Source organism: Tetrao urogallus, assembly GCF_951394365.1.
Source record: "Tetrao urogallus genome assembly, chromosome: Z".
Taxonomy (NCBI): domain Eukaryota; kingdom Metazoa; phylum Chordata; class Aves; order Galliformes; family Phasianidae; genus Tetrao; species Tetrao urogallus.
The window spans coordinates 40,719,556-40,739,505 of NC_136816.1; the positions used below are offsets into that span (position 1 = coordinate 40,719,556).

At 37.8% G+C, this 19,950-nt stretch overlaps 1 protein-coding gene across 2 annotated transcripts in view; it reads right to left on the reverse strand.

Annotated features, from left to right (window-relative positions):
* Nucleotides 1-565: 565 nt before the first annotated feature.
* The window catches only part of TJP2 (tight junction protein 2), a gene marked incomplete at both ends in the record, with an annotated part of 76,721 nt that continues 57,336 nt past the window's right edge, over nt 566-19,950 (reverse strand). For both annotated transcript variants that reach the window (XM_079548568.1, XM_079548567.1), the window contains 20 exons: nt 566-734; nt 2,336-2,421; nt 2,850-3,188; nt 4,160-4,270; nt 4,657-4,869; nt 5,242-5,342; nt 5,694-5,904; nt 6,917-6,996; nt 7,103-7,198; nt 8,081-8,268; nt 9,548-9,758; nt 11,358-11,466; nt 12,800-12,950; nt 14,706-14,772; nt 15,319-15,458; nt 15,566-15,674; nt 16,711-16,864; nt 17,008-17,111; nt 18,561-19,131; nt 19,826-19,928. In XM_079548568.1, coding sequence (XP_079404694.1) covers nt 566-734; nt 2,336-2,421; nt 2,850-3,188; nt 4,160-4,270; nt 4,657-4,869; nt 5,242-5,342; nt 5,694-5,904; nt 6,917-6,996; nt 7,103-7,198; nt 8,081-8,268; nt 9,548-9,758; nt 11,358-11,466; nt 12,800-12,950; nt 14,706-14,772; nt 15,319-15,458; nt 15,566-15,674; nt 16,711-16,864; nt 17,008-17,111; nt 18,561-19,131; nt 19,826-19,928 — 3,313 coding nt within the window. The remainder of the gene's footprint in view (nt 735-2,335; nt 2,422-2,849; nt 3,189-4,159; nt 4,271-4,656; nt 4,870-5,241; nt 5,343-5,693; nt 5,905-6,916; nt 6,997-7,102; nt 7,199-8,080; nt 8,269-9,547; nt 9,759-11,357; nt 11,467-12,799; nt 12,951-14,705; nt 14,773-15,318; nt 15,459-15,565; nt 15,675-16,710; nt 16,865-17,007; nt 17,112-18,560; nt 19,132-19,825; nt 19,929-19,950) is intronic.

Below are 19,950 nucleotides of genomic sequence, written 5' to 3' on the forward strand. Positions count from 1 at the left end.
ATGAACTCTGAAAAACAACATGCAAGGTAAATTCTTGCAATGAATCTGATAAAAAAGTTAGGCAAAAGAGTCCACCCCCCATTAGTGTGTTATGGCTTTACACATGTATCAGATGTCCAAACAATTAGAAACGCTTCTTGTTAAAGGCACTTACTATTTTTAAATACTTTTAAGTTTAATTCTGTTGCATCGAGAACTTTATCTCCTAGATCATATTTTCACAGAACAGCCCAAATTGGCAGCGTTAATAAAAGGGAAAAAGGTTTTCATGTTAAAGTATGAAAATACCAACAATTAACACAAATTTTAAAACAGGATTTGGTCCTCTCAAGACAGGCAACAGCGTTCAGGCGATAGTGATTTCTCTTCTTAGATGCTAACAAAATAGTATATCCCCAAAAAACAAAGTCTTCCAGTTTCAGCCTATGGATATGTCTAAGTTGTGCAGCACACCTACTAATTATCCCCAACAAAAAATACAGCTTCGCAAGACTAACTGTGCTCCACTTTGGCTGGCAAGGAAGAGAACCTCCAAACAGCATTCTGCTTGCATGGACCAGCAAGCCTACAGTTCTGTGTCTCTGTATCTGGACGGCTGTCCATAATAACCTTTCTTAGAGTGGTCTGAGAGCTGCCGACGGTACTCTTCCTCCTCGTCTCCATCACTGCCACAGCTGCCACGATCCTCCAGGTAAGGCCTGGTAGGAGGTTTCTGGGGTTCCGGAGCGCGGCAGCTAGCAGTCAGACAGAAGGAAAGAAAGGTAATGTTTACTTCCATTCTGGGAACCTGAAAATAATAATACCTTATTGACCTCATGGTCACACACAGCACAGAGAGCCACAGAGATCTAGCCCGTTTTACCACCATCAACATTTGTACGGCCACGGTAGGGCTGTCAACACAGAGGCATCTTATTTGCAGCACGCTGGAGCTTCATGCTTAGATTTGCTCCACTCAACACAACTTGTTCAGCCTGGAGGCATGCCAAATTTTAAAGTATTGACTACTCTGCACCTGACCTCACATGACCAAGAGCTCTGCTGCTCTTCACTCCCCGAGCACAGAGGTCTCCATGCTATTGCTGGTACCACAACTGAGAGATGTCTTCCTCAAACTGTCTTGCACCATTCATTTCTGCACCATTCTTTGTACGCCCGCTTCCTTTCCTTGCACCTCTGGTCTGCTGTCTCCAGGTCTGAGGTGTGATATTTCTTAGACTCACAGCCTTCATTCAAGGCTCTTACGATGGCTCCCATCCCTAAAAAAGCATGTATTTCCTTTTTGTACACTTTGGTGCTGCCCGTTCAATGCGACACCAAGCAGACATATGTAAATGCAGTCTGCCAAAGGCACCGGTGCCAAAATACATGATTTTCACAGCCCCACTCTGTACACAAATAAGGTGTCACCCTCTTTCCATGCTGCCACTGTGCCCCTTTCCAGGGCAGCCGTTACCATTCCTCTAAAATGCTAACACCACTGATTGCTGGAAGTAGGTAAATACTCAGCATACGTGGTTAAAAATTATGTTTTTGGCTGCTTTCCAAAAAGCATCTAAACATAAAAGTTTTTAACCTACCAAGAAAACCTGAAATTAAAATTCTGTTTTCTGCACTTTAGTACATTTCTACGTTTTATATTATATACAGTGACATCAAAGGATTTGACTCTTTAGAAAGAAGTCCCATTTCTACTGGCTACAAGTAAGAAACAAGAAAATCTCAGAGTTCTGTCGAGCACAAAACAACAGTGTTTATGTCTATGTATTGTGGATGTTTAAGCTGACACAGTGCTCTTACAATTGAAAAATCACTGAACTTTAATGAAAGAGTCTAACAATTTCATGAGACTAGTTAAATTCAAAAAATGTTCTCTCCTCAGCTGTGCCCTGATGGGTAACCTCAGCAAAGTTTCATTCTTGGTTACCCTACTCAGGCAAAACATCTGCAACTGACAAAGCACCTGAGTAATTAAAACTGCAGTTATTCATTAGGCTAGACTAAGGTAACTAAATGTCTAACACAGAGGGAATGGATTTCAAAGGACATGAATGCAGAAAAGCATCTGAGTTAGATTAATAGTAACTGGAACTAAAAACTGACTGTGCAAGTCTCTCAGTAAACATGCACAGTTGTTTCTTCCTAGCTAACTAAAATGCTGTGAGTGTACTAAAAGAAAAGTCATGAAAAACAAGAGGGGTTAACTGAAGTCTTGCCTCATCATTACAGTAATTTTCAAGGAATCACAAGAGAGTAATTACTGAGGTAGGATTGTATCCTCTTGACACTGAACTACACATTCAAGACAGAATATTTTAAATTGGATATGCCTTACCTCATGGGTTGGGGCCAGTTCTGATCTGACTTCTGTGTTTTGATGGGGACAGCATAAATATCTGGGTGCTTCTGGGCTATTTCAATCTTTAAAATAAAATTGGAGAAAATAACTGTTCATTTGAAGTCTATCCATGAGGGAACCCTAGATAATAGACATAGCATGTCACAGCTACATCTGAAACAATTAAAGCACAAACTGATTAATTATCGTATTTATATTCCTGCAGTTGCAAGATCTTTTGCTAGAGTACTGATTAAAAGTACATGCAGAAATGAGGGATTGCAAGAACAGAAGGATTTTTAAAATACTGCTTTCTGTAACTAAAATAAGAGGTCAAAAATTATATTCTCTTTTTACATGCAGATCTATACAATGGTATTCCCCTTTGTGTAATTTACCACACTTTCCCCCTCCAGAATCAGCACAATGTAAGTACATGGTTTTCACTTTCAGGATGCAGGCTGTTCCGTATGCAGAAAGCACAACAAGGGGAGAATGCATTTCTTCATACCCTGGCATTCTGGGCCTCCTGTAGCTCTTGCATTCTTTGCATCCTCGCCTTATGATCCATCTCCTCAAATATTTTTACTTTTCTCAGTACAGATTTTGGAGTATTTTCTTGTTCACTCCCTTCCTCTTCCAACTTTCCTTCCTCTTCTTCTTCTGTACTTGGGATTGCTGGCTGAGTATTTCTCAGGATGGGACGCCCAAAAGTGGGTTTCACAGAAACAGGTGGTGGTGCTGCTTTGGCTGATACAGTTGAAGTCTCACTGCTCACATGGATATTACTTGGTTTGGAGTCATAGTTCTTAGGGAAGTCATATAGATCCTCTCTGTTTTGCAACTTCCCCTAGAAATATTAATAATACGATTACAATAGCAATTTCATATTATTATCTGGAATGAAGATTTTAATCTGAAGTTAATCATGTTGCCTTTGTATTTAGTAATGTCACTCTTCATTCAAAGAAAATTTTGAACGTACTTGAACATTCGGATAATTTGGGTAGCCATACAACCATATATGCTACACATCAACCAACAGAAGAGTAGTACATTTAGATTTATGGGTAAAAATCTTTGAAGATTACCATAACTACAAGACATTCCAAGGAACAACACAGGATACTGAATACGTAGATGATTTCTCCACTCTGCCTAATACAAAATACTATTAGCTGGAGTTTAGAAGCGCACAGCACCGTGCCTATTTTCTTTTCCACCATTATTTTCATTGTTTGCATTCTACTTGGCCCTACCTCCATTGCTAAAGTGTATTTGGAATATATTTGAACATGGAATGAAGACTGTGAGGGCACTCAGTCTCATGCAGAAAAGACTCTAAGGTCAGTGGAAATCAGCAATTGCAATAGTAGAATTTGGTTTCCAAACATCACATTTTTTTTCCCCTGTTTCATTCTTGAGCAAGGTTTGACTAGCTAGTTAACAACAATTTCTAGTAATGGAAACTGGTGACAGAGGTGGTAGATTCTGCTTTTGCATTTCACAACAATGGCTAATCAGATACACTTTTCTTGATGATTAGCTTAGATTTGTTCTTGCTGCTTTCAAAAAGTGACTTTCAATTAATTAGCAGACACAAAAAGCAGTATCATTTCTTTCTCCATACAGAGATCTTACAAATTTGAAGACAGCTATAATCGCTTTTCTTTCCAATGGGCTTTGCAACTCCAAATTCATTTTCTCTCCACACTTTCCTTGTTTTTTTTGTCTTTGATCATTCCTGTGGCTTTTCTTAACGTGCCACTCTGAAAAGTTCTCCTGAAAGAGGAACTTTGTATTCTGTTTCTACAAGTTTACCTTAGGTGGTTCAGGCTTGAATGCTGGAGGTGGACTAGGTTCTCTAAGGATCTCTCTGCTACCAGCTTTCCTCAGTGGAGTTCTTTGTTCCAAGCTAAATTTCTTTATATTCTGTGAAAGAACATAAGAGATTAAAAAAACCTGCAGTATCCAGTAATTCAACCATTTTTGGTTTCTCTCGTGTTTACTATTTTTGGAAGAATAACCAAAAGTTAGAGACTGTCAGCAATCTGATCATAATCACTGCAGATATAACTGTCAAGTTCAAGGTGATGAGACACCAGCAGTAACCTACAGAATTAAGCAGAGCAGCAGACTTTTTTTTCTAATTACTTTTGCCATACAGAAGATACTTCCGAAACGCTGTCATAAGTAACATAATGCTGCACCATAAAGAAAGTACAAGAGAATATTTTTCTTTATTTCTACACCACATAAACAAGGCTTTCTTTCATAAAGTTGAAAGCACAGTCTTATTGAAAATCCAGGCATCTCACCTCCTCATGATGTACGGGTTCAGAGGACCGGCCAACAGATGAAATTCTTGGTTCATCCGAAGGTTCATCAAGTTCATTATCAGTGTATGCACCTCCCTCTCCATCTGTATCTTCTAAGTCACTGATCAACCGACTGTCACAACTCAAATAGTCTGCACCCATGGCAGTAAGGTAAGACATACGATCATCTGCATCATCTTCCATGCCATCTACCTGCAGAAAAGTTATTAAGAATTAAGGAATAAAGACTAAAGAAATAAGAATTAGAGCTTAGATAGGTCATGACATCATGCTAACAACTATGTAAGAATTTGACTCTGCAGAACCAAAAGAAATTCTAATGAAGAATCATAAAGGAAAATCCTGTGAAGTTTATTCTTCCTCATCACTGTTCCCTAGCCACAGCATTAGTGATCAAAGTTCCAAAGCATAACAGAAAAACAGGTAATTTTTAGTTACCAAGACAGACATCAACTGACTACTTGTCTAATACATCCAGCATGAGCTAACAAAAATCTGAACATTTTCCCTAGCAAGAGGCAATCTTGAGACATCTGTATAGATTAGCATGGACTGACTGCTTACCTTTCCTTCTGACACCCAAACTGCTTCACCTTGCTGTTGCTGAATTGTATCCTTCAGACTACCATACCAGCTATCATTAGCTGAATTCAAATTGATGGTGGCTATACAAAATTAAAGAGAAAGTATTTATACACATTTACGTGAGAATGTTAAACAGACTTTTCATTTAAATCACAAACATGTATTATTTTTGTTTGTCCATATCCTAAGATTATCAACTCATATGCTTATTGCCTTGGAAAGACAGCATGCTGATTCTCAGATCTTTTTGAATTGTAACGTGGCAAAACAAGGAATTTTGAAAGGAAGTCAAAGAAGAGATTGCTCGTGACCATACTTTCACAGTCCTAGTTCCAGTCTGCATATTGACTTAATACGCAGAGCAGTAAGTGGATGTCTGAAGACACAGTTATATCCACTGATAAACTGGTTTGACACATATTCTTCTTTACCTGTAAAGAGGTGGGAGCAAGTTTTCTTCAGCTTGCTTGCTTGCTCATAAAGCTTCCTTGAGCTCTTGTTAGATGCGGAACAAAGCCTTTGCCTCATTGTTTTCACACCCTGCTTACTGTCTGGATTAAAGAAGACTACAATGGGAAACCACTGGGTATAATTTAGCAGATCCACTGCTTTAGGAGTCACATCCAAGAGAGCATGTTTATCCTGTTAACAAGAAAGCACAGTCAGTGTTCTGCCTGTACAAACTAAGGGGCAGGGTTTGGAACATCTTATCCCAGGAAACTTAGGATGCCCGACTTGTTGGATTTTTTCTCTACAGGTATTTTACATTAAGAAGCCACAGCAGGCAATGTTTTCTCTTCATCTCCATTTTTCTAAACAGTTTTGCCCAACTGTATCCACATTCTTATGCTAATTAACTAACTCACTAAGTTAAATACACTTATTCTACTGAATTTAACTGGCTTTTCTCTCTACCTGTGCATACCACAGCTTCCACTAACCCAATTATTCTAGGTGTTAACTGTGGACTTTTATCTACACTTATTAGCTGTGGAAAGTCTTTTTTCCTTTAATTACCTCTAGTTTTAAGATGAATGGGATGTGTGCTGCAATGGGGCCTGAGCTCTGAACAGCCTTGTGTGTCACATTTTAACCGCTTTGGCACTGCCTTTATTGATCTCGGGGTAATAAGCAACAGAATGCATTATTTAGCCTACTTTTTTAGGTGCTTTGATTGCAACCTATTTACTTTATCCCCAAAGAGTATTACAAAAAGTGTCTGTCCAGTCGCAGTAGATATCACAGCTATCACAATCCCTTCCTAGTCAGTTCAAAGGGAAACTTTGAAGCAAACTAAAATACTGGATTTCTGAAGGCAATTGCAATGTGTAGAGCACTGCGTGACAGAAAAACTACACCGGCAAATTCAGGAAGCAAACTGTACAATGTAGATGCCCCTCTGCTTCAATTCAAAATGGATAATATTGCAGAATTTAATTTTTATTGTCAGGTTTGCATTCTCATTTAGAAAACAGCTATCTAAATTACACAAGTTGATTTTAAATACATTTCAAAACATCGCTATGATTAGACAAGTCTGATCATCACAGAAATAGATTCAGTGAAGATGGGAGAACTCCCAAGTTTTAAGAGCAAATAAACTGAATAATATGCCTTTAAGAGTAAGTAATTCTCATAGAAAAATATACACTACCTGCTCAATGATTTGCCTCACAGTGTTCAAGCGTACTACCCCAGTTGCCTTCTCTGAACCTGCATCTCTGGGTTCTGTCTCTGCAAAGAAAACATTTTATCTCACCTATAGTAGATGGAAAGGTATGAGATCAAGTTACCAATTTTTTCAGCTGAAGATGATAAGGAAGCTAGAAGGACAACTTACTTGCAGTCTGGTATAGGTGAGGCAAGTCATTTGACAACTTCTCCATAGCAACATCTGCAATAGGGCCAAATATCACAACAGGTCTCTTAAAACCAGCTGCAAAAATATAGTAGGAGAAAAGGTAAGCTCAGTAAGATTACTTTTACATACTCATGTGAAGTAGTACAAAATATCCTCATTTACAACTCGAAGAAAACTTCATCAGCTGAGAAAGCATAGAAGTGTTTCAGTTTAATTTTCTTATTCCTCATAATGATAATGGGTTGAGAAGATTCTACATTCTGAAAATTCATGATGTATCTTCAGCAGTCTTTCCATCTACAAAATAACATGACCCTTGAGCATGTATTTCTCAGTCTTCATTGGTGAGTTCCTTCAAAATACATTTTACAGTTTTTTTTCTTTATTGTTTTTTTTTTCTTTTTTCTTTTCCCCACAATATTATCATGTGCAAATGTCCAGGAAACATTAGCGAACATAATGAGCAATATAGATTATTTTTTTAACAGCTAATTTGGAGTCACAGAGACAGAGCATATCAACTCCAAATTTGTTTCAATAAGCTACTGAATATACTTAGGATTTACTTGCTCTCAAGATACTGTCGAATGGTGCCTGTGAGCACATTAGAAATGGTAAATCATCTCAGTCACATGAATTGTACTTTCCAAGCAAGCCACAGAGAAGTTGAGGAAACAAAGAAAAAATTCTACTTGTTTCTTTTTTACTTCATTTTGAAATTTGAAATTGGCATGTGTAATTTAGAGACAAGTGAGAACAACAGCAGTTTAGAAAAGACAGAAGGCTTTCTTTTTAAAGTTGTTAGTTTGCATTCTGATAAAAAACATTATCTTTTTCTGTTCTTCACATTTAATACTTAAGCAAAGTTGTTCCAAATCACTGATTTAGCTGAACAATCAGTTGGACACCAAAAGAGCCATCAATAAATGGACAGCTGGCTACAGTGGTCTCACTTACCTTCACGCAACTGAACTCGTTCATAAGCTGGGAATTTTGTGCCCACTGACACAATAGCTGTCAGATCTTCACGACTCTTCCTCAAATTTTTCTTCACTCCAGATCGCTGGCCACGTGTTCTCCAGAAGTCTGCCCTGTCACTAGGGCCATCTTTTTGGGCATTTTGAACACTGGCCATCTGCTCGGCTCTGACAGAGAAAGCATAGTGCTTATTTGTATGCAACTAGTCAAAAATGGGCAGAAGGCCCTATGCGTTTTGAATTTGCAGTCGGCAGTTTGACAGCTAGGCAGCCACAAATGGGAATTTGAAAAGGTAGAAATATAAGTTTTCTGCCTTGGGGCAAACTTAGCTTCAGCCAAAGCCGCAAAACAGCTGGATTAGCCCACAAGTTTTAAACTGATAACTCACACTGGCATAAATAAAAGAATGCAACTGCACAGGATTGTGAAAAAAGATCACGGTGGCCTAAATAATTACAGCCATTATTCTCTTCTTTATTAGAGCTTTTAAGTTACGTCACTGCAGTATAGAAATAAAGGCTGTTTTGGACAGATTAATTACCAGAGAGGACAGAATGTACTAACCAGAAAAGAGGCAAGGGAACCATGTATGACTGTATTTCAGGAATTTCTGTACAATGCAACTCAGAACATTTTTTCTTTTTCTCCCCATTATGAAATCATGACTAACTTAAAGGACTTAAAGGCCAGAGTTTAAAAAAAACATCCTTACTGTTTTTGCAGATGGATTTTAATTCTCTTATTCAGTGCACAATTTATGGACACTTACTTTTACCTCACCTTACCTTTTACTGGAACAGAGTGATATAAGCAAAATAACAATAAATAAATAAATAAATAAATAAATAAATAATTAAAAAAAAAAATCATTGCTGTGGTTTAACTCCACAGTTCATGCAAAAATGGCTACTAAGGCTACCAAGAAATACTAGCTTGGAATAAATTCTTGAAGTGTTTTCTGCAAGAATTTACAAAGAGTTTTGCAGTAGAAGAGATAAATCATTAGAGTATCCTTGCACATGCAGTAGTGAGATCTTGCTGGGTTTTGGTTTTTTGCTTGTTTTTTTTAAAATATTCTCAAGCAAAAGGAATCTTCTACCTATTTTGTGCAAGAGGAATTGAAGAAGCTAATGGTCAGTGCTTGGGTGATTACTGAATCATGAGCTCTAGGGCTGTGTTGCAAAAGCCCAGCTCAGTGTGTACATAAAACTATCCTTTCTCCCATCATCTTCTCACATGACACCATGGTCTAAAATCTAGAGTTTTGAAGGAACAACTGTTGTGAAAGTAAAGACAGAACAATTTCATCATTCTTTTACGGAAGATAGGAAAAAAAATAAATAAAACAACAAAGAAGAAAAATATGGCATAGGAAACAAAAATATTTTCTAAGAAAAGAGAAACATCTTTTTTAACAATGAGTAGGACAACTCATTGTCAGCTTACCTGCTCCTATTTGGAATGAGGCCCTTTTCAAGTTCATTTCCAATTCTCACAGCCAGCCAGTTTCCCAGTTTGCCATCATACAGTGTATCAACTACTCTAAAGATCTCCCCTCTGGTGAAGGCTAAGCTCTGTGGTGACTCTTTTTCACACTCAAAGTGGCTTCTGATGAAGAATGAATCTCCTCTGCCACAGGCCATGATGTCTCTGTATACTAAAGAAGGAATTCCATTTAGTTTATGATTTTTACATTTGAAAGAAAGATCAAACTGTCATTTCAGATAAGAGTTTAAAATTAGAAACATATAATTAAGCTGGAAAAGACTAAGAATACTACCTACTCCAACCATCAACCCATCACCATCATGCCCACAAAACCATGTCCCTCACTGCTATGTCTACTACTCCCTGTTCAAATATTCCTCACCATTCTAAGAATAATTCTTTTCTAATATTCAATCTGAACCTTCCCTAGAAGAACTTGAGGCCATTACCTCGTGACCTACTGCTATTTACACAGGAGAAGAGGCCAACACCATCTCACCACAATCTCTTTACAAGGAGTAAGCTGCAGAGAGTGATAAAATCTTCTCTGAGCCTCCTCTTCTCCAGTACAATCCCAGTTCCCTCAGCTGCTCCTCATAAGATTGTGCTCCAGACCCCTCACCAGCTTTGTTGCCCATTTCTGGACACGGTCCTGGGCTTCCATGTCTTTCTTGTAGTGAGGGGCCCAAAACTGAACACAGTACTCAAGGTGTGGCTTCACCAGAACTGAGTACATGGTAAAGCTCACCTCCCTGCTCTTCTTGACTACACTATTTGTGATACAAGCCAGGATGCCATTGGCCGCCTTGGCCACCTGGGCACTCTTCTTGCTTGTGTTCAGCCAGCTGTCAGCTAACACCCTCAGGTCCTTTCCCTTTGCACAGCTTTCCAGCCACTCTGCCCCAAGAATGTAGCAATGCATGGGGTTATGTGGCCAAAATACAGGACCCAGAACTTGGTCTACTTAAAGCTCATACACTTGGCCTCAACCCACCAATTCAGCCTGTCCAGATTCTGCTGTAGTGCATTCCTAAGGCACACTGTCTTTCAAACTTGGTGTCATCTGCAAACTTACAGAGGCTGCAGTCAATTCCCTCATCCAGATAATCAATAAGGATAATAAAAAAGAGCCAACTCCACTACTGACCACTGAGGAACACCACCAGTGATCAGTCACCAGATGGATTTAACTCCAATCAATTCTTCCAATCCACTCAAAAATACACAAAAGAACAGCATCCACAAACAATACCCTGCACCTATAATTATCAATAATGCTCTATATTTGTACATATATAGCTATTATAGCAAAAGGGAAGCATGAACTTGCACCCTCAAAAAGAAAAAGGCTTGCTCCTTAACTGCTCATCAGTTGCACACTTTCTGCTGGGTGACTGTGAATACCTTATGACTGCCAAGGCACAGCTGAAAAGCTGAAAAGGAATGTAAACACCAGATCTCAGGCCAGCTGCTACATGAAGAAAAGCAGAAGGAACAAGCAGTATGCTACCAAGATTAAGAAAAGATGCTATTAGCTAATAATGCAAATGGTGATAAAATGTTCTTATAGATATATCACACAGGTATCTCTATGATTTCTGTGGTATGGAAGACATTGTCTTGTATGCTACTGAAAAGGTAAGTAAAATGCTGTCAAGAATAAGCAAGAGAGAAGTTATCTGTAGTTTCACTGGCAAAATAGATCATAGCATCCTTCTAAAACCTCCAAAAGCTTCATAGATACATACATTTTGTTAAAAGCACCCACCTTCATATTTGCTTTGAGCCAAAATTGTCACTGTATCACCTTTGGGAATTTCTAATAGGTATAAAACAGCATCCTCCCGAACAATGCCTCTGAAATCTTGAGTGTTTACCTACATATCAAAAAATAAAAATAACACCAGAGAAAAACAACAATTAAAAAGAATATCCAAAGCTTTTTGTTTAACTTAAAAAAAACCCACACACATATATATATATATTATTTTTTTATATATATATATATCATCATATATATATCACCATAGAATCATAGAATTGGTCAGGTTGGGAAAGGCCTTAAAGATCATCAAGTCCAACCACAACCTAACCATACTACCCTAACTCTGACAACTCTCCTGTAAATCATGTCCCTGAGCTCCACATCAGTTTTTAAACATATTCAGGGATGGTGACTCAACCACCTCCCTATTCCAGTGCTTAACAACCCTTTCTGTAAAGAAGTGTTTCTTAATGTAAAACCTAAACTTACACTGGCACAACTTGAGGCCATTTGCCCTCATCCTGTCACCTGTCACCAGTGAGAAGAGACTAAACCTGCTCTCACTGTAAGCACTTCTCAGATCTTAGAAGAGAACAATAAGGTCTCCCCTCAGCCCCCTTTTCCCCCTATTAAACAACCCCAGCTCCTTCAGTCTCTCCTTGTAGGGCACATTCTCCAAGCCCTTTTGCCAGCCTTGTAGCCCTTCTCTGGACCTGCTCCAACACCTCAATGTCCTTTCTGTACTGAGGTGCCCAAAACTGAACACAGTACTCGAGGTGAGGCCTCACCAATGCTGAGTACAAGGGCAGGATGACTTCCCTAGTCCTGTCTTATATATTATCTTCCTTTTTTTTTTCCCCCTACAGTTATTTATTAAGTCAATATGGATATTTTAATCTAGCCATTCACTGTAGCCTTTCCAAAATAATAAGGTTCTGATTGTTCATTGCTAGATAATTTCAATTTCTTCTACGACTTGAATAGTCTCCAAAAGGCCTTGAAAATTAGGCTCCCAAAATTGAATTAAAAAAAAAAAGAAAGAAAAAGGACAAAATATCATAGAAGAAATAATTCAGAACCCTGGAAAGCCAGTTGGTGTCATTCAAATAAGTTGAAGAAAAATGAAAAAAAGAAAAATATACTGTCTCCATTTTTTTTTCCTCTCTCCAAGACTAGGAGGAAACAATATATGGAAAATTTATTCTCTTCCATCTTGAGGCATTTTTTAAACTTAATCTTTTCCCTGTATATTCTTTCCACAGAATTTTATACAACTTGATGCATAATTTGAGCTCTTCATAAGCTGATTACAGTAAGGTCCCTCCATCACACGGTGACACATCAAGCAAAAATTGGACTTTCTGAGAACATGACTTATTCTATATTTCCACTAAGAAGGAAATAGAAATTATAAAAGCCTGAATTTCAGGGACACAAACTCATACCTTGAGAATCTGATCTCCTTCCTGAAGTCCTTCCTGGTCAGCTGAGGTGCCTTCTTGAATTCCAGCAATAAATATCCCTACATCATTTCCACCAGCAAGCCGTAGACCCACACTGTCCCCTTTCTTGAATCTCACCATTTTCGTATTAGGACTACAAGATGTACAGGCAGAAAAAGGACAGCTGAATATTAAGCATATGACAATAACAGGCTGTCAAGAGCAAAAAACTGCAACTTAAAAAAACATGTTAGTAATACTTTTATATCCTTTCTGTCACTAGACAGGCTGTACTTAGCCATGTAATGCTTCAAAGAAAGAAAGCAGAAAATTTACATTTTTTAGAGTAGAAACTGAGTTAGAAAAAGAGACGAAGTGACATACCCATACATGACAGAGAGCAAACAAATTCTTGGTTTCTGACGTCCTGAATACTCACCACCTACTGGACTTTCTGTCACATAAGCAGCTTTCTTTTTTATTTTAAATTTTTTATATGAAGCCTGAGTAATGACTAATCCCACTCATAGTTTTTTCCTCCAAGCAACCAAGAACTGTCAAACAAATGACAGTTTCTTTGCAGTTCAACATTTATTAGATCACGTGGAACTTCTGTTTACTTTCACTGACAAATACTTCAAAATAAATTTTACTGTTATGTTATCTGTCATACCTTTTATATTTCAGAAGGGAAGAGGCTACAGGATTAGGTTCAGCTTTTTTCCTGTCAGAAAAGCTGTATGCCTGAATGACCTTCCAACACAGAGGACAGTATTTATCTGTCAGCCTTTCTCACTAATACCCTAAGCCTGTATTATAAATTCCCCTTCATCAAAATAATCACTTGATTAATTTGTACATCAGTGACAACAAGGTCCAACTCCAGGGAAGATCTGAGAAGAGAATCAATTTGAGAAAAAAAACTTCAAGACGCACAATATTTAGGCTTTTCTTCACAAGCTTAGCGCTCCTCTTCCTTTAATTTTTGTATTTGGGAACAGTCAAAGAGAACATGTATGCTGATTTCCTATCAATACTGTTTACAACCTTTTGTATCTTAATTCTTAAGGCAACAACAGTACCAGATTAAAAAAAGAAAACAACATAAAACTGCCAACCCCCCACCTCCACAGATTTTGCAAGCAGTATTTTTTCTGTCGTTCAGAGCAGATATGGACTGTGCAGGCTTGAGTTTGAAGAAAAGATGCAAACTTCTGTATAGAATTTTTCAGCTTGTATGGCTGGCCTTTGCTTCCAACAGACTTGTTCCCAAATAGAGAATGTTCTCTTAGTATCTTAGTATGAGGGAAAGGGGAGTGTTATCTTTTGTAAGTACAAAATGGTGAAGAAGTTTAAAATACACTATATACATTCCATAGCTATAAGCTAGAATGGACCTGTGCTCAAAGCACTGTAGTCATTAGGTAGCTGGAATCAACGCTGACTTCTGTTCTCTCTTCTTCAGGCTTGATAACATCCATTCTCTTAGTCTCTTCTTGTGTGCCATACACTGACTCTGTTGATGTGCCAGAGCTAGATATACTCCAGTGTATCTATGTCTTTTCTTGGCCTTGCGAACCTCAAAAGGGACACATAACTCCAAAAGCTATCCCACAAGTGCAAAATAGGGAATAAAAACATATCACTGTCTAAATTCCTATGAATGCACAGAAGCACAGGGTGCTGTTACATCTTCCAGGCATAAAATAAGTATATATCTTCTATAAAAATACTTGTAAAACTAATCTTTTTCCCAATTATATAAACTTAGAAGGCATGTGATTTTGGCATTAAACTTTAAAAGAAGTATCAGTCCAAATGTACAGAAATTCTCAAAACATGGAACCAATACTTAGGTGCAAGTCATGAAACCACTGAGAGCAAAAGAACAAGGAAAATGCCTCCTTACCCATATATCGCTTCATCTTCAGGGCTGGGTTTAAGAATCGTTCTTGTAGCTGCTTTTGGTTGAGGCACTGTATGTAAAAAAAAAGTCAGTGGAAGTTACTAAGCTACAAAAAAAGGTTCAACTGGCAGCAATTTTGTAGTGATCAGATAGCAGCCCAACTGCCCATGCCAAAGATTAATACAAATTTAAATGCCTATTATTTTTTGTCTAGAACTTATCTACTTTCCTTTATTTTTAGTTGTTTCTTTGTTTTTACTTAATTCTTGGGGAAAAAAATATCATTAGAAAAATATGGAACTCTTTTTACAGGCAAGACAAATCACACATCAGAAACAGCTTTTCCTGTCTACTTAGGCTACGAGGCTACTAGGTAGCATCTAGATATGTAAATACTTTTTGCAGTAGTAATTCCAATGGACAACTACCTTCAGGTGATCTCAGATGTTTCCTCTTTCTCTATACCACAAAGCAAAGACAGATCTCTTCTGCACACAAGTATGGGATTAATAGGAAGACTATGCTAGACTTGTGGATGTGACTGGGGGAAACAGACTTTCTGTAGTCAGGAGAAGGAAAAAAAAATGGGGAAAAAACTGTAATGGGAAGCTCTGACCTGCTACATCTTCTTGGTACTTTGGTTCTTTGTTTGCATCTACAACAGTGACAGCAGTTGTAGCAATATCACCAGTTGATTTAAATGGCGTAGGCATTGCTCCCATCCTGGACATCCTGTTGGATGGATCATCTTTTGCACTAAATTGAGCACAAAAAAATGAAAGAATGCAGTAAAAATAGTTAACAGTGCGTGTATTTTAAGCATTCCCTTGATAACCAAAATACTAGAAAACAACACTTCTTACTTTGTTTTCTCTTTCAGCTTTTCATTGGATGAATGCGAATCCAGATCAGAATGATGTAATCTGTCATCTTGAGGTGAGAACGATCTGTTTGACTCTATTTCAGAAATGTCTATAGAAACAAAAAATATATATATAAACAAGAGAAATATCTATAAACACAGCAACAAACCAAAAAATGCCTATATTGTCTGTACATATAATTAACCACATTTGTTTACAAAAGCTTTCACATACATGTAGAATCTTCAAGTCTACTTCCCTTCCAAGTATGGTGTTTGGATTTGACTAGGGTTCCATGGTGCTGTATGCTTTTTAGTGCTTCCCAGCTCTCCACTCAAAAATCCTTCAAGAAGTTTTCACACAACTTTTGGGAAACATGCAGCACAGAACTATTATCACCATACCACTCCTAGATTAGCTAGCATTAATTTGAGTTCTGCTGAGAAACAGAAACAGAAGACTACATTAACCATCTTCATTGCTGCTTCTCAGTGACAAAACAGAGTGGCCTTCAGATTTAAGCCACATTTCAGTCATGACAGTAAAACCTATGAAGCACTGCACAGACTATGCTGATATCTGAGAAACAAATATGTTTCACCAAGTAATGTAACATCCTACTCCCCCAGACATCCTGAGGCCTTCCCAAAGTGAGATCATATTGTGAGATATAGCTCATACACTGTCAGAGATCACTTGTGAGGATACTGCAAATTGAAACCATTTCTCCTGGAGACTTCATATCCTTGTCCTGAACACTTTTCTAATGAATTCTGTAGTGAATGTTAATGTCCTCAGAAGGACAGATCAGTTCACTCCACATGATTTTAATAGTAAAACCTTTTATTAAAGTAACCAACTTGCTTGGTACAAGAAGTAAGTAACACTGACCATTATTTTGCCTGACCATTACTACTTTTTCTGTCTCTGCCTCTGCCCAATATGTAATTGCATGATTACTATAGAATTCTTTCACCTAAAAGGAAGATGGCTTGATGCTTATTTGACTAGTACTTAGTTGTGTGTGCAGTTTTTTGCTTGTTTTGTGTTTTAAAACCTAGTGCCACTGTATCACAGCGAAACACTATAAGATCCAATTTATCTCTGTGCAGAAAGAAGAATTTTTCATCCAAATTAAACCTCACCATCCATTTCTGAGTCACTGTCATTCAATGAAGGAATGTTGAGCAGGGTCTGCTTTCTGTCCCTGAGGACAACCAGCTGGAGCTTTCCCCGAGACTTCTCAATCAACTTTCGGGCATCAGCTAAAGACATGTTCTCTGTCACTGTACCATTGATCTGGACATAAAAAGGTATCAAGTAAATAATAAAAACCCATATTGCACTGAAGTTCAATACTGAATTTCACTTTTAACATGATAACAGATAAATCATCTTTAACAAGTACTTGTTACACTGCTAGTTGTTTAACCACAACACACCTTAAGAATGATATCCCCTTCGTGAAGGTTGCCATCTTTGGTTGCTAGGCCAGTACTGGTCATTTCTTTTATGAAGATCTGACTTCCAAGTCGGAGACCATATTCTAGAATCAGAAAAATAACCCACTGTAGCTTAGATAATAAGCAAGAATACTTTTTTTTTTTTTTTTAAAACAACATTGTGTACAAGCAGCATTAGCATAGTGTACAAACACCATGAGAAAAATAAGAAAAGGGAACTCAGTATACAAACTTAACCTCAGACTCTTTTTTATTTCAGTGCTGTCCCACCTGTACAAACATTTCTGAAAACAATCATAGACCTGCACCTTCAAAAGTGAAATGATGCCTTTGTTCTGGACATGCTCATAAAGACATTGGGCTACATTTTCTCTGCATTATAGTTTGTATGGTATAGAAAAGCATGGGAAGGTGTCAACAAGACTAAGAGAAGAGCTAGTTCTTTTACTGCTTGCTTTATGGGGGCCTTTTCCTATCTATAACAACCCAGTAAGTTGTCTCCTTTGTTTTGGGCAAAGGAGAGAAAAACCCACAAAAGTTAACACTGATTTTACAAAAAGCACGTCTTTGAGCATAGAAAGACGAAAACCACACTTGACAGAAACTGCAGAGTATATATATATGAATGGCAGGAAGTATTAAGGAAATACTGGCTACATATAAAACTTCTTAAAGTCATCTGATATCCTTATTTGGATAACTGTCTACATTGTCTTTAGAAGTAGAAACATTACATGCATGGGAAGAACAAGAAGGAGAGAAAATGATCCTCACCAAAGTCAAAACAAGAATGGTTTCTGTATACAAGTCTTATACAGGCAGAAAATTCTCACAACAGGCAAATTTTAAAGTTAAAACAAGAACAAAACCTTCAACAAACAAACAAACAAAAAAAAACCCAGAAAATTTGCATAATCTAATCTCAGATAGGCTTTACAACACAAGAGTCTTTACTTCACTGCACATTAAAATATCACACTTTTGGTCTTCATCTACACACTCCAACACTTGACAAAAAAAGAAGGCAATTTCAGTTGTTGCTGTTTCGGTATCCATTAATTACATTCTGAAGTATTTAGAACCAAACAATTCTTGGAACCACTTATTTCCTTCTGCATGATAAAAGTAAATGCACCATTAACAGCAGTCTACTCTTCACTCATTAACTACCCATTGTATAGATATGATAAATGTAATCTCAGTTATGACCATATCCATGCTTCAAATCACATTTAGAAGAATAGGGAGAAGAAAATAGAAAACTAAAGGACACAGAGGCTCAAAAAGACTCAAATGATGTGGGCGAACAGTTATTTGTACAAAGGCAAAGTCCAAAGTGCTGGGGGAAAAAACAAACAAACAAACAAACAAACAACCACCAAAAACATCTGAGAACAAACTGAGAGAATAAGAAAACTTAAACAACCAGTGAAAAATCTCTATTTAAATTCTAAAGCAGAGAATATTTAGGTATCCCCGTTTCAAAAAAACCAACACGTTACATTAAAGTCAACCCCCCCTCCCACACCTACCTTCATTATGTTTGCCTTTTGTTAAGAGAACACTGATGGGTCCATTCTGATCCTGTGGTCCTAGGTACTCATGCTGATGGTGTGTTTCAGGTGAAGGACTACGAGAATGAAGCCTGTCTCGACTTAGGCTCCTCACATATCTAGGATCAGGTTGAGATCCATATCTGTAACTGGCTGGACTGTAGTCTCCTCTGTACTCCTGTCTATAGCCACCGTCCCTGTCCACGCTTCTTCCCCTGCTCCGATCTCTGCCATAGTCTTGATCCAAGCTCCTGTCAATGCTCCTACCTCGACTTCGATCACGGCTATAGCTACATTCCCTACTACGACCTCTGCTTCGGTTGTGCTCTCTGTCATGATCATCTCTATAGCTCTGATCCAGGCTGTTTCCCCAGCTTTGACTGCGCCCTCCATTGCCACTACGCCAGCTCCTTTCACTGTAGCCACTTCGAGCGCTTTTGCCATCAAATTCTGCATGGTCATCCATTACATCTAAAGCTCTGTCCTCATAGTCAAGGGAAGGGCTTCTCCTCAAAGCAGCAGCCTGCACTTTCCGTGGTCTTTTCACAACCTATTCAGTGCAATACAAAACAAAGAAAGCAACTCCAACAGTCAGAAATTAACGTTTGACAAATGAAAAGTTCTTCACGTTTTGATTAGAGCTGGGGAAAAATAAAGAACCTTAAAACTCTGAAATACTGCAGTGCTGTACTTACAACAACTGAAGTTTATAGAATAACAAGCACATGAGATTATTTAGATGTACAGAAGAAATATTTACTAACAGGAAGTATAAAAATCAGAAGAATTAAAATAAAAACACACACACACAAAAGAACCACAAGAAACACATCAGTAACCATATTTTTTCAGCTCTGCAATAAGTATGCTACTGAAAATGTGACAGCCCCTTCAAAACAACTATAGGTGCATGTCCCAAAGAAAGCCAGTATGAAAACCAAATTCTTTGTATGCTGGACATCATTTTCTTCATATTATTATTTTATTTTGTCCAAATAGCACTCATTACTAAAACTAAAGACTGAAGACAAATTTTATTCCCAGTTTTTCAGTCAGATAAATAACAGTGTCACAAAGTTAACTTCCATTTGCTTCACCTGCATAAACTAAAGCAAAAACATTGTTTATTTACTTGTACATTCTACTGGGCAAAGGCTTGCTTTGCTTCACATATTTGCAGACCATTTCATTGATTAACCAATCACACAGCTATTGCAGAATGAATATATTCATAACACACTTACAATGGTGGCCACTTTTCCACTTTTCCTAAGCTGCTGTACTGCAAAAGAATGTGGAACATTTTCCATTGGGGTCCCATTAACTATCACCACACGGTCATTTTCTCTGAAAAAGATGGGAGAAAGAG